This window comes from Phoxinus phoxinus, assembly GCF_949152265.1.
Source record: "Phoxinus phoxinus genome assembly, chromosome: 7".
NCBI lineage: Eukaryota > Metazoa > Chordata > Actinopteri > Cypriniformes > Leuciscidae > Phoxinus > Phoxinus phoxinus.
Window position 1 is genome coordinate 26,956,316 of NC_136882.1, and position 15,199 is coordinate 26,971,514.

The window sequence follows — 15,199 nt, forward strand, 5'->3', positions numbered from 1 at the left end:
TATACCAATGGCAGTAAAATCAATGAAAAAGCATGGACATTTTGTCAAGTCGTGACCCTTGGGCTATGTGTTGCAGAAGTGCTTAAGCTTAGTGACAGACTATTCAAAATGTAATTGTCCGCACACCGGACATAGTACTTGGGTTAGATTTTGACTATAGTTATAACTATAGTTTTGACTATAGTTATAACTATATAGGTCAAATGACAATAATTGAAAGAAAAAAAAAACATAAAAGTGTGGTATTATTCAGCTAAGCAGAATGAAAAACATGGCCTATTTAAAATGACTTGTCCCCTGATTCTATTTTCCAAGCCAGCTTGTAGCTTTGACCTTATTGTTCATTAATGCATGAAGATGGCTTCTCACCAGTGCCTGGTTCCTCCCTCTGCTGTCTCTGTATTCAGGTAGCACAGGTTGGTGAAGCTTATTTAAAAAAAAACACAGGTCCTCATGACGATTTGCATTCAAGATGCCAATTTAACACAAATACTAAAAGCTAAAGCATTTTAGCATATTCCATTTAATAAGGTGTTTCATCATATAATATTATGCTGTATGATTCCGGTTGCTTGCTCAAACAAAACAAACAAACAAATAAATGTGTAGGAAGATTTAGACGTGAGGGTGAGAATAATAAACACTTGAGAATATAATCAGACTGAGCCATCTGCCATCAGTGAGAAATGCCATGGGATGAACTCGCTCATATCTTATCTATTATAGCTTATATCCTCAGGTTGTTTTTTGGGCTGTGGTTTCTTGCCCGTTGGAGAAGCATGCCCCTTATAACAGGAATGAATATGTCTAAAAAGGTGAAGGAAGGTATTTTATTTGTTTTAACAGAGCAGATAATCTTCCAAACGTCAGGCAGTGACCATCAGCAGGAGGGCAGGGATACGATGGTGCTTATCTATGACTGATAGGTTATTTGAAACCTCTGGTTAGATATGAGATTACTGCTTGAAAATATGCTGTAGGAAGACAACTTCTTATCTTTACCCAACATATATGTCCCTACAAGAAATCCTGGCAACCGGCTAACTCATTGCAGGAAATTATGGAAAGAATCGATTGTTTTCATAACCACAATTGTACACTCCCATTGAATGAGATTACAAGTGCTGTAGAAAAACGGTGAGCAGAAATATTTTCATTATGTCAGAAGATGACGGATGTGATTACTTTAATTCATGGAGCTAAAAGCTCTATCACTCAGAAATATGCCAAAAAGATCCATAATAAGATTTATCCATTACTGCAATGTGTTGTGGCTGCATTGTTCAGTAAGTGTTCAGAAAGTAAATCAAATACTTAACAAATGAAAACTGGCTCTATAGAGTGAACAGAGCTTTGTAAGCAACCTCTGGTAGCAATAGTTCAAACACAAGGACCAAAGGGATGTAAGTCTACAGGGGCCAGTCTACTGATGTGAAGAGTCAATCTAACACTCATGAAAGGTGGCTCTAACAAGTGTGGCAGGGCGATAAAGCTATAGACCTGTCTCTCTTCAATGCATAGAGAAGAACAAACGGCTTTGAACAGACCAAGAGAGCCACAAAAGGCCAAATCACTCAGCCATATAACAGTGACTTGAATGAATATACTGTACGATTAATTTTTTGAATGTTCTTTGCCATTTGTTTTAATAGTTACATACACATTTCTCATTCACTCAAGCAGACAAGTATGTTTGCTTTTCAGACCAATGCTCTGTTTTGTATTTATATAACTGCATAACTGTCACACCTGCAGCCACCTAGAAAAGGAGCCTGATTATTATTCCAAAGGATGAATCAGCCTATGAACATTAGCAGCAGAGAGGAAAGCAGAGTTTGAGCCCTTTGAATAAAAGAGAGGGATTGAAAAATGGAAGATTATTGAAGTCTTTCTTTTATCCCAGGCATGTGTCCATTGTGCCGAGACTCCAGGACGTGTCGATACTATCAGGTCACTTGTACTCCTGCACTGTACAAAAAAAAAAAAAGGCCTGACAGACAAAAGACCAGGATGCAGTGCTAGAGCTTCTTAATGGAATTCTGCTCTTTTCAACAGGACTATTGTATTCTTTCAGCCTGACTCTAAGATAGAATAGAGAACAACTAATCAAAGTGGGCTGTCAGCATGCCTTCATTTGTGTTTGACTGATGAAGGCAAATGAGTAACGATTGATCGTACACTATAAAATGTCATTAATCTGCAATACAATAAAATGTTGGAATGACAGAAAACGGACACAAAATAATTTCAAAACTCATTTTAGCCAGGGCAGACCTGTTTTAGTGGCCTGTGGTTTTCGTCAGAATAGTAATAAATCTCATTCTGGTCTATTTTCCTGCTTAGCGGTCTATGCCAAAATGCTGCATACATATAAGTCCATCATTTTTATTCATTTCATTTAGCCAAAACTCTCGAGTATATAAAGTAGGAAGCTCTTTGAAAATGGTTAAAGTCAAGTTTGCCGTAGTGCTAGGATTAAATGTATTTTCTAATAAAAAAATAATAATAAAAATGGCCCCTAATGGATGGAGGGTCAGGTAATAACTGCACGCTCTCATAGAAAGAGGAATAATGACAAATGAATCTACAAACCGGAGAAAAGGAGGGGAGCTTTCTCTGCCATTACCTGAGTCATTCACACAGGAACAGAGAGAGGAGAAAAGAAGCAGTGATAGAAAGCTGAGAGAGTGTGTGGGCGCATCCATAGAGTTGATTAGCAAGCCCATTAGGAACGAGAAAGATTTTCATTGTGTAAGACTCCACAGTGAAGTATGCGGGGTCAGCTGTGGCTGAATATTGGAAGTTTAAGCTTTGTTACCTGGGAAAAATAGCTTCTGCATTTCAACATGTTTAGTCCATATAACCATTATTCTAAAACTTATTATAGCTCAATAATGATTTTTGCCATGTAAAAGACATTTGTATGTAACTTCTGTCAGCTCCCTGTGTACCTATCTGGACATATATTGTTTTTTGTTTTTACAGAATTAAATAATAGATCACAAGATGTCCAGTCTAAAATTTTTCAGTAGTCACAATGACTCATCTTTTACCTGCAGTTAGAATATTTTTTTCATATGAGTTTGAGCTCTAGAGGTATAAAGGAATAGCAAAGAGGGAATCAGCTTTGAGCCTGAGCTGATGTGTCATTGTAAATGAAATGGCCATGTCGACATCGGCAAATGACTGATACTGAAAGTGAGGGTGGGTCCAAGGCCACAAAAACATGACATTTCATAGTTAAACTATGATAAATTTAAAATCCAACCAAACCCTGTTCCAGAACCAAGGGAACTTCCTTGAAAGATACTCATAATTACAATGGAAAATATTACCCAATATTTGTGTGTGCTAAGTTTTTTGTGGCTATTAAAGATTAGCATATAAAACTTAATTGGTATCAGTGTTGTATCACTTCTCCTATGTACAATCAATCAGTTGTTTCAGCTAGGATACCCCTAATTAGGAGATTCTGGTACAGAGCAACAGAATCCTGAACAATCTGCCATCTGTAAGACCTGAATTCTTCACAAACACTGTGTACTCACTGATGTGTACAGATGGCCTTCTCCATTCATGGCAATGTACAAGCCCGTCTTCACAGACTGAATAGCAACGACCCGAAGGCCCACAGGAATGAGGTTGAACAACGCTGTAAAACAATACAGGGGTTAACAAATGCAGATTTCCCATGAATTCAAATATTAACAAATAATATCTGAAGAAAGAAGTGTGGAATTACTGTCAAATTTGAAAATTTAAGTACAGTAAAGTGCTTTTAAATGTTGCTATGCAGTTCTCAGAGTGATTATGATGTAGAACAAACCACAGTCCTGCAGGCGGACGGTTGAACAGCTAATTTTGATGTAACGGGAGGAATAATATTTACGTTGTCATTTGCGTTGTCATTTGCGTTGCGAGTGCGGGTCGGGAATCAATAGGCACGGGTGGACTGCAGGTACAATAGCCAAGAAACTATTTTGACTGAATTTGGTACCCAATGATAGGCAGATGCTTATTTGTGTTCGCGCTCTATAGTCTGAAGACCGCCAAATGTTTATAATGTTTCAACGTGGTTTATGGTTTAGCATTGAGCACAGCAACGTTTGCGCGCTGCCTGCAACCGAAGTGATTGACAGCTTCAGTCATTAAGAGAGCGCTCTTTTCCCGCTTTCTCTACAGCCTACAATCTATTCTCAATTTGAATGAAAGTTTTCTTTTTTTATGCTGCTAACAGGACCAATGTCCACGTTATACACTGCAGAGTTTCAGGAGAGACAACCGCATTTAAATGCACAGTGAATCCGCTAAAATATCCCTGATGTAATACTGTACCTTTTATGACAATATAGGCTCAATTTGCCATATTATTTTAATTTATGAAGAGCTCTAAGTGTCAGTATATGGCCTATTTATGCACATTTGTTAAAAATAGCCTGCATATTGCTCCCATATAGGAAAAAGTTTTGTTTACACGACGGATGCACTTTCTCATCTTTTTTTCTGTTAATTATCACCATGTGCTGCCGTGTAACCATTTTCCTTAAATGTATCAACTCAGAACTTGTATCATCAACTTGGTTTGATTGCTTGTGTTACATGAGAAAATAAATGATTAAATTAGTGCTGCTGTCGGATATTAGGTCAGGTGTTCTGTTAAGTACTGCGGGTTCGGGGCGGGTGCAGGTTTACCAAACAGGGCCCGTGCAGGGCTCTGGAACAAACCGCTAACCCCCAAAATAATAGAATTTGAATGATAAACATTGGGCTTCAAATCTGAACCCATAAACTGAACATGAGCCGCACTCCACAGCGTGCATAAACAAGTGTGGTGCATAAAAACGGATACACACAAATTGAATGGAGGCCTCATATTATGTAAAATAATTGTTTTTATGCCCAGTGGGCAGCAACAGAAGCCTGGCGCTACAAGCTGGAGCATAGAAGTGTAGTGATTGGAGACAGTAGTAGTGCGTGGCAGATTTAATGGATCTTTTGTTGTTGGAGCAGCTCTTCGTCTTGTTAGGTAACGGCCATTGTTTGTACTGGAGGGAAGTAACAGCCTAGCTGGTGACACTAAGTGCATCCAAAGGGGTGATTTAAACCTAAAGTGTAATGAACTGACTTCAACTCACTGGTAATTGGCAGAGCTCCCGGGGTGCTAGAAAATAATTTCAGAAAAGCCCTGTTCTGGAAGACTCTGGTGTGGTAAAATAGGAGTGGGACAGTTACATCAAAGAGAGTTTCTGGAAGTGCTCCACGAGCACATTGGAATGGATTCTTACAAGGGACTTTGCATCCTTGTCTTCCAAAGCAAGCATGATATTGAAATCTCTTATGCCATTTCATTCTTTTCATTCATTTCATCCCTCCATTTTAATCTACATATGGGTTTGCAGCTTATAGAATTTATATAAATAACCCATATTAACATTATTATTTTACTAAAAATGAAAAAAAAAAGTCAAGTGGAATTTATTTTTAAGATAACACAAGCATCGAAAATTGAATTAGCAAACAATAAATAAATTATAATTTTAGACAAAATGGGTAAAAGTCAATGCAAATATGGCAAAAACTTTATTTCAGAGAAAAGGTGTAGAATTATTTTTATGCAGAGTACTCTTTGTTTGGGATTTTGTTATCTAATGCAATTAGATTTAGAGATTAGTTTTAATTTTTTGCAATTACATTACATCCAAGTGTGGCTTAAGTGTCTGAAACTATCCAAATACATCTGGGATTATATATTTTTTTCCGTTAATTGAATTAGGAACTGAATTAGGGTGTGTCACACCCTGACGAAGGCATGTAGCTGCAACGCGTAGGTGGATCTGTCACCATTTTTAATGTTTAGAGCCATTCATAAAATAAAGGCTTTTTAACTTTTTTTCACAAATTTCGAGTGCCTTGGAGTTCCTAATTCAATTAACGAGATTCTGTATCCCATCCAAAGAGCACCGAGATTTTACACCCTGAAGCAGCACTTCTATTTGCATTCTTTGCTTTGATATATATTTTTTTAATCTATGTTTGGGTTTGCAACTTATATAAATATTTTATATAAAATAATACATTATATAAATATAATATATAAATGATAAATTACATAAAATATATAAATATAATTTATATAAATAAAAAATATATAATTTGACCTAAAATGAAAACAGTTTGTTTTCTTCCTTGTAAGCCTTTCTGTTTCCTTTAGGAAAGGAAAATCTAGTTACTTTTATTACCTTAAGGCTGGTTCACACGGGACGATTTTAAAATTGTCGGCCGATTTTCCAAACCTGAGAGACCCCACACACGGCGATAAAAAAATCACGGGTCTAACAGTTTTGGTCGTACAGTGTGTGGTGCGCAACCACACGGCAAAATCAATACATCACACACGAACCGATTTGACTCCCGAGCATTCCCAGGTCAGACGGGAAATCTCGCAAAATCCCTCGAGATCAAACGTGACTTCAGAGTAAACAATCATGGCGGACAAAGAGGATGCAGTGGCCATAGTTTGTGCTTTGTTTTTAACCAAAAAAAAAAATGTTATCCTCCATCTCCGACGTCCACCGGACTTCCTGGTGCGCCATACCGCCGGCTGTTTGGATTTTTGTTTCCCGGTACTTCCTCGCCGCCTCGTACCTCGCTTTCTGATTGGCTACACGCCACAGTCCACAGGCTGCGTGCTCGTTTGTCCTCGGGGGACACCACACACGAGAAGAAATCGGGCCAAATAAATCCAACATGTTGGATATCCCCGATTTGAGATCGGAGCGGTCCCGATGTCCTTCTGAGCAGACGAGAGCAGTCTTAACACACCACACACGGCAGGAATATCTGATCAGATTATTTTATGATAATCGGAGCATCCTTAAGATTGTCGGAAGGGGTGAATCGGGACTAAAATCGGCCTAATTATCCTGCCGTGTGAACCAGGCATTAATCTAAGTTAACTACTTTTATTACCTTAATAAAACTTTGATTAATGTGTTTTATATTGTTTTTGGATTTTTTTGTAGGTGTCACAACTGTCAAGCGTCATCTTCTCTCGGAGTGTGTGACTGACAGAGAGCCCTCTGTGTGTCACTCTGTTGGTACAGCTACATATTAAAATCAAATTAAGCAGCTGGCCTGAAGCATTTGAAAAGCAGGCCCAGCAGAGGCTAATAATACACCTCTGCCTCCTGAGTTATCATCTCACATGCACACACAAGTCTCCCAGGACCAGCCTACTGCCATATCAGCAACAGTGATAACTACAGAAAATGGGATTTCAAAAGTGTGTGCAGTAAAAGTAATGATATGCATTTGTGCACACTTTACCTTTTAAGCGTAGCATTTTCCCCACCAGAAATATCAAACAGGAGTCATTCCTTTTGTCCATGTTTTGATTATTTAGTATGTGGAATGATTATGAAATAGAGGGAACTCACAAGAATTACTACTGTCATCCTTGGTCCCGTCAAGAGATCCATCTGGGTTCATCTGCAAGTAGTATCCCTGCCTGCAATATAACCTGGTCACTATACCCTTGAGCTGGGGATCTGTGGAGAAAGACAGAAAACGACAGTTATTGAACTGTTGAGTCTACAGACACCATAAATGTTATGTAATCTACCAATAAATCAGAATAACAATGTAAAGAAATAGTACACCCCAAAATGAAAATTTTGTCATGATTTATTGTAAATTTCATGTAATTTCAACTCTATTTTTTATTGTGTGGAACACAAAATAAAGATATTTTGAAGAACACAATGAACCAAATAACACTGGAGCCCATTGACTTTCATTGTATGAAAAAAAAACAGACCTTTTATGTTCCACAGAAGAAAGAATGACATGCACGTGAATAAATGATGACAACATTTTTATTTTTGGGTGAGCATGATTATGCAAAAGGATAGCTAAATGTTAAAGAGAAGATGTAAATAAAACCTGTCCTGGAATTTTGTGTTGTGCAGTGATTTTAATATGAAGTAGACTCAGTAGCGCCCTCTTTAGCTGGGCCTGATAAAGATGTTTCTTGAACTTCTAGTGCTGGAGTACCATACAGCAAGGCCGTAACCATGTCTTGAACATGTAGCTATTAACCATATATTTGTATTTTTTATTTAAAATAATTAAATAATTACAGGATTAAAAGGGATTTAAGCAAATAAAAAACAAATAAGAATGGCAAAAAAAGTTATATGTCTAATTATAAAGTAATCATTTGCAAATACTGTTTTATTTTAAAATATGCACACATTTACTCTTATTCATGCTTAATATCTTGTCACATTCAGTAATGAATTACATGAATCACATAAATTATAGAATATTTTAAATTTAAAATGGCAAAATCTCATAATAAACAAGTAAGTAGTTTACATTACTACATTACTGTCGGCCGTCGAACATTTCTATCATAAAACCGTTGTAAGTAGCTAAACATTTATTTTGGATATCTTACCACGCACACTTCCACCATTAAAACTAAAGCATCATGTTGGAATTCGCACTCATCTTCTTTGAGCAGTAAGGCCTGCCTTCTTTGATCTGATTGGCCATCTCAGTCATTTTGACATTGATGAGCGCTGTTAGACCGCTGAGGCAGATCTGCCTAAAAATTTAACTTTTAAAACGTTTCGTCATCTTAACAACATTCAAAGCAGAGCGTAAAGGAATGCAGCAGAGCAAGCATCAAGAATATCAAATGTTTTGGGGCTATTTGGCCAATTTTTATTATTGGGGGGGGGGGGGGGGGGGGACATGGAGCATAGACCCCTCAATGTCTATGGTGGTCACGGCCCTGCCATACAGAAATAAATTCTTTCTTAATAATAATAATAAAAGGATATTGTTACTATAATGTGATGACATAACTGTAAAGCAGAATAGCAGAAGAAACAAAGACAATTATGATTTGATATCAACAGTCAGTATATCAGACAAATCACTGAAGTAACCAAGCAAGTGAGCTCGCTGAGTCGCTCATGAACAGTTTGGGTAGCACTGTAATCTGATTTATAAACAGAAGGAAAAGGTTTCGTGATTACAAATGCCTCTTATTTTGCATGCATCAATTGTCACAGATCTGTTTTTGGAAAGAATTCAATGGGATTTAAGGATATCATACTATAGTAAAAAATAAAGATATTGGAAAGTGTGTGTGTTTTTATGTCAATAACTGGTTCTGTATGAATTTGCTCCTGTGCTTGTCATGGTGTCTTGCTAAGAACAGTGAGAGGAACAGATTGTTTTGTCATATGAGAGTGGGAATCTAAAGGAACTAACAAACCAAAGAAGGTTCTGTCAAAACATTCTTAACTAGAGAGTTAATACACACATTACAGCTATTCGCTGTTTTAAGATGCGTCTGCTCAGAAGTATCGCAAAGGGACGTATGCATACTAGACGGTGCTAATTCAGAAAGACACAGAACAGCAGTTTGCACTGTTGGAACTCATCTAAATACAGTAGACATGTGGTGGAGGAGCGTTCAAACGCAGCAACAAGCATTCACATCAAATTATCTCATTCCAAGTCTTCTGAAGAATTACACAGGGAGACACGTTTCTCCAGGTTTGACTTCAATAATTGTGTCTCCAAATCAATCATTATGTCCCAGGTTTTAATATGTGGACATCAGCTTAATTTGCAGTCATACAGGTTTAGAATGACACGAGAAAGAGTAAATGTTTTTTTGATGAACTATTCCATTAAAATTGTAAATGCAGTATGTGAGGATTGTAAAACGATAGTGTGAAACAACAACAAACACACTACCTTTGGATGTTTAACTCTGGGGAGGCTGTGTTGTGCTTTAGCAAACACTGCTCGGGGGTAATCACATAAATAGATGCGAGTGACACCAATTTCAAGAGACAGGAAGGGAAAAAAACAAAGGATTTTTAACAGCATGAAGTGCTTTAGTCTAATTTGGTCATAAGGGTCTCCAGTGATACACTTAACCAGCCTTGTTGTGCTCAACTCCACGCTGGTAAACAAATAACTACCTTGTCATATTGATGTAGGTAGGTACAATGCTGCTGTTTACAGTTGGCCTGCTGCCCTGGATTTGCCTGTGTTACGCTAGGGCAGGGCTGAAGAAACTGCCACATCAAAGGTGGAGAGAGAAAAAGAAAGAGCGGGCAAGAGAAAAGAACAAAAGAAGGAGAGGGCGAGTTTAAAGGGAAAGAGAGATACAAAGAATGCTAATCACAGTGGTGCTTTATGATATCTGCCTCCCCCTACACAGAGATAACGCTGAGACAGCATCCTGAGACGCTTAAAGACAGCAAAGATCTCCCCAGAATTTACTTAGACGGGCACTATGAGGAAAAAAACAAAGACCAATCAAAGAGATGGGCATGAGCTATGGTTCCATGTGCATGCCCAAACTAACGGATGCAATATTGAGAGGATGTGAGGAAAATGACATTTCCACATTTTCTGAAGAAAATATATGTGGTGCTTGCTCATGCAAAACTCAGCAGTGTGATGCCAGGATGTTACTACGGTTTATGTCGTTTGTTTGTTTGTTTTTGGCATGTTGCTAGGGTGTTCTGTGTGGTTGCAAGGTGGTTTCTTACATGGCCCAATTCAAAAGATCCCAACTCGAGTGTCTACATGGTCTCTAGATACGACTCAGCTCCCTCCTTTAATGTACTGTATACCTATGGGATTTTTTTCAACTGATTGATCACCTATCAGGGACAAACCATAGGACAATTCTCTTCGACAAGCCATCCAATGTGGGGTAGGCCTATAATTCATGCCTGCAGCACAAATGGTGCAAAATGAGTTTTGAAACATTATCTCAACACATCAAAAAATCATAACGAAGCTTATGTTAGCAATGTAAATAAATGGCATCCATGTAATCAACATACAGAACATACATCTCTCACTCCTTTCCATAAAAAATAGCTTAAAGTGATAGTTCACCCAAAAATAAAACATTATGTCATCATTTACTCACCCTAATGTTGTTCCAAAACTTTATGACTTTCTTTCTTCTGTGTAACATGAAAGAAGATATGTTGAGAAATATCAGTTTTTTTGTTTGTTTTTCGTATATATAATATGGAAGTCGATGGGCTCCAATGTTGTTCAAAATATTCCACTTTTGTATTCCACAGAAGAAAGAAATTCATTGATTTGGATTGACATAAGGGTGAGAAAATGTTGACAGAATTTTCATTTTTGGGTGGATTATCCCTCATAATCATATACCTCAAACTATCTTCACAAACTGCTTTATTGTCACACTGAGAACAAAGAATCAGGCATTGTGATTCATTGTGGCATTGAGAAATACATCTATTTTTTAAAGATGATTGATGTTCGTAACATTCATCCTTATAAAAGGTTAGCAGCAGCTGCATGGTTTTGTGTGTGTGTGTGTGTGTGTGTGGGGTGGATAGAGAGACAGAAGGAGACAGACAGGTGGAGGAGGCAGCTATCATCAGACAGACAGGGATGGGGGGCATGTCTCACTACACACAGTGCCAGCTGCAGACTAAATCACATGTGATTGACCCACTCTAGACCTTCAGGAACAGAAGAAGGGCTTTTCCAGCTTTCGTAAGCACACCCGCACTATTCATGGTCACAAGAAGGACTGAGAAAGACCCGCCATTACATAAAATCTTGGAACTACTAGCAATATGAGATTCATACATACTATATTAGTGCTGTCAAATCAATTAATCGCGATTAATCTCACATAATATGTTATAATATATAATATATATGTGTGTATACTGTATATGTATATAGGCTAGGCCTATATATCGAGTTTTTATATGTGTGTGTGTACAGTATATATATATATATATATATATATATATATATATATATAAATATATATATATATATATATATATACTGTACACAGACACACACATATAAAAACTCGATTCATCGATTTGACAGCATATATATGTATCTATAACACCTCTATAAATAACAATTAATACCATTGTTACAACCGTAACGTTGTGGAACATAGCGGAAATGAATTAAACGTATAAAACCGGAGAGTAATTTAGTCATTACAGGCGAACTGACATCAAGCTCAGTAATTTACACAGTGCAAGAACAAGCACCACCTTACACTCAAGACTAAAGGAGGTGCTGTGCACTTTCAGTCAGGACTAATTGAGTGTATGCAAGATTCATCAGACTTTTTAATGAGACTTAGCATAGAGAGAGAATAAAAGCTAGTCTCCACTGGTGGTCTTCCATTCCATTGAGCATTCTAATTGGACGCAACACGTAACGTCCAAACAGCGTGTTGAACCATGTCTCGCAGTGAAGAATCTCGGTCATATTTATCACTTATTCGGATAATGAGCATCAGAGCACTGAACTTTCACAGTGGATAAACGCAGAAGCACAAAATGACAATCAATACCACAAAACTATCTAATTTTCGGCCAGTTAATTGATACAGATGTTTTCTGCACCCTTCTTGGTTCGCTACATGCTTTTAGCGAAACTTGAATACAAGGTTAGAGTTATACAGTTTGCTATAAAAGCACTTGTTCAACCTTCCACCTACTAAATTTATAAATTGAATTTGCCACAGGGCATTTTAGTAAGCAGTCACTTCACAACAATGTTTATTTTTTCATGGCCATGGGACATAAAATGTCCTGTGGAGTAAAAAGGGTGAAAATTGCACTCGGAGATGCAATCAAAAAGATAACCTCTCTGTTTTGAACGAAGAGATTTTAAATAAATGAAAGATGTGTTATTACCGGCTTGGCGGAGACCTTTCATGTCTGGATTTTTTTCTGAAGTCAGACATAGACATTTACAAACAGCTCAACCACCTTATATTATTAGTATTGTGCCATTCATATATCAGACATGGATAGCTTAAAATGGCATAAAGGTGCAGCATCAAAAGAATAAATATGCCAACAGTTGGTCAATTTCAATCTCTGAGCTAGTGAGCCTTATTCTAAAATACCTATGCCAGCCTAAAGTCATTTGCTATTTTAAAACATTGTTGTGACCCCAGTGAAATCCTAGGTAAAAGCTAAAACATGCATCTATCAGACTGTATAATATACATTTATCTAAGACTTTGGTAACAACTGACAGCATTGACTGGGCATTTGAAATTCAGTTTGTTTCCATTTCCATTTCCAAAAATTGAGTGGGAACCCAAATGAAAACTTTTCTTGTGCTTACTAGTGCTAACACATTTATAAAAGTCTGAAAAAAACCAGCATGATAATGTTCAATGATAATGGATCAATTCAACATGACACTGTAATAATCTAGTCAAACCAATACGCTGTCAATAATAGCATTTTGCTTGAGAGTCAAGAAAGTCAAATTTAAACAGTATATCAGGACTGTTTCTTGTTTACTGTTTTTGAATGGGGAGCTGACCAAACCTGAAATCACAAGACTGAGGTCCACACTAATGCAGGAGGGAAAAAAATTGCACCTCTCTTTTGGCGAACTGATGCCATTATTATCAACGTTCATTCGCCAGACATTTGACAAAGCGAAAGGACACTGAAAATACGCTTGAAGATTTTTTTTTAAAACTACTGTCTTCTCTGATTTCAGTTACTACACTGCCACAAGGCAAAATGTCTTAGTTCATGGTCTGTACATGCTTTTCCATACTCAGGGGATATATTCCAATTGTCTGTATGTCACGACCTAAAAGTCAGAGTTAAAATGGAGACGAATGTAGCATCTCTGCCTCGTATGATGGGAGGCTATGCTCAAAAGCTATGCTCAAAGTGTCCTTTTAGTGACCACTACTAAATTACCACCACTAAGCTAACCATGATGTCTCCTGAGCACACAGGCTACATGTGAAAGAGCCTAGGAGGGTGGGTAGGCTAACGCTCAGCTTCACAGAGCCCCTGGTGAGCCCTCAAGGCTGTGAAAATGCTCACTGAAGATTTTGTAAATCTAGCTGCAATGGGAAATTAATGAGGTAAATCCCAGGGGGTGCTCCGTCAAAAGTAACTCAGGCAACAACGCAACAGGCAGAAGGACTCAAAAGAGGCTGTCTAACCAGCTGTGAGCACTGGTAGTCATCTTAAACAGCAACTGCTTAAAGACACCTTATTTGAATGTTTTCGATTCTCCACGTGTAATCGTACATAGTGACGTCATGGGTAAGCGTAACCTACAAGCCTTGTAAGAAGCAGCTTTCCAAAAAAAGTTAAACCTAGGAGTGTAAGGGGAGGCCATGAGCTGTTCGCCATCTGTAATAAGATGGCCGTCACAGGTGCACGTTAGCCGAGACGTTGCAGGGCTAATTCATCACTCTCAGTTTCTCCTGGCAACAGCTACATCTTTTACTCACTACTTATTTGTGCAAGATTCCCCTCTGGACATATCTGACAGGTACCAGGATATACAGAATGCCAAATCACCACCTCTATTATAGTTTTATCAGACTGTAGCTCATCTATTGGAAAATTGGAAAAAATTTGAATTTTTTTTATTTTTATTTCCGCATGCAGCCAAAAATGTACACACAATACACACACAAATATTTTCTAGTTCTAAAAATGAGTATTTAACACCCGGGTTGAGATTATACGTTAACATATTAACTCTATGATATATGACTGTCCTGAGCTGACTGTCAATTTATAAGATAAATTGTTTGTCCTGAGAAATTGCTTATCATTTTCTGATTATATAAATGTACTCGATAGAAATAAAATTGCTATATAAAAGTGCTGCACGTTTAAAATGTATTATTGTTGTTATTATAAATACTTACATTTATAATAATAAATATTTAGGTCATGTCATTTTTCACCTGAACAGGTCTCTATTACTGTGGGGGTGACAGGAATGTAATCTAATTTAATTTTAATCTTACCTAAACTGAATATTGTGTCACTGGCATTTCCATTAAGATAAGCTGTCATTGGATGTTGTTTACTGATGGTGTGATACAGTGATATATATTTTTTTTTTCTTGCAACACGTTGGGCACCTGCTGCTTTACTTGCATTCATGAAACGTGCCAATAATTCGACATCAACAACACATCTCAAGGGTATAGCAAAGACTGGGAGAGAGATTGCCAAATCTCAGAATATTTCAAACAACATATCTAGCTTGGTATAAAAATCATATCTAGCTCTGATATGGGCTATGTGGCCATAAAAACAGGAGAAAATACTGAGAATTATTTTGAAAGCATGACGTACATAGG

The 15,199-nt window shown here is 37.4% G+C and overlaps 1 protein-coding gene across 6 annotated transcripts in view; it reads right to left on the reverse strand.

The window, feature by feature from the left end:
• The window catches only part of fgf14 (fibroblast growth factor 14), a 150,506-nt gene that overhangs the window by 29,102 nt on the left and 106,205 nt on the right, over positions 1-15,199 (reverse strand). For all 6 annotated transcript variants that reach the window (XM_079618081.1, XM_079618079.1, XM_079618082.1 and 3 more), the window contains exons 2-3: positions 7,437-7,547; positions 3,549-3,652 (exon numbers count right to left, since the gene is read on the reverse strand). In XM_079618081.1, coding sequence (XP_079474207.1) covers positions 3,549-3,652; positions 7,437-7,488 — 156 coding nt within the window. In that variant the 5' untranslated portion in view covers positions 7,489-7,547. The remainder of the gene's footprint in view (positions 1-3,548; positions 3,653-7,436; positions 7,548-15,199) is intronic.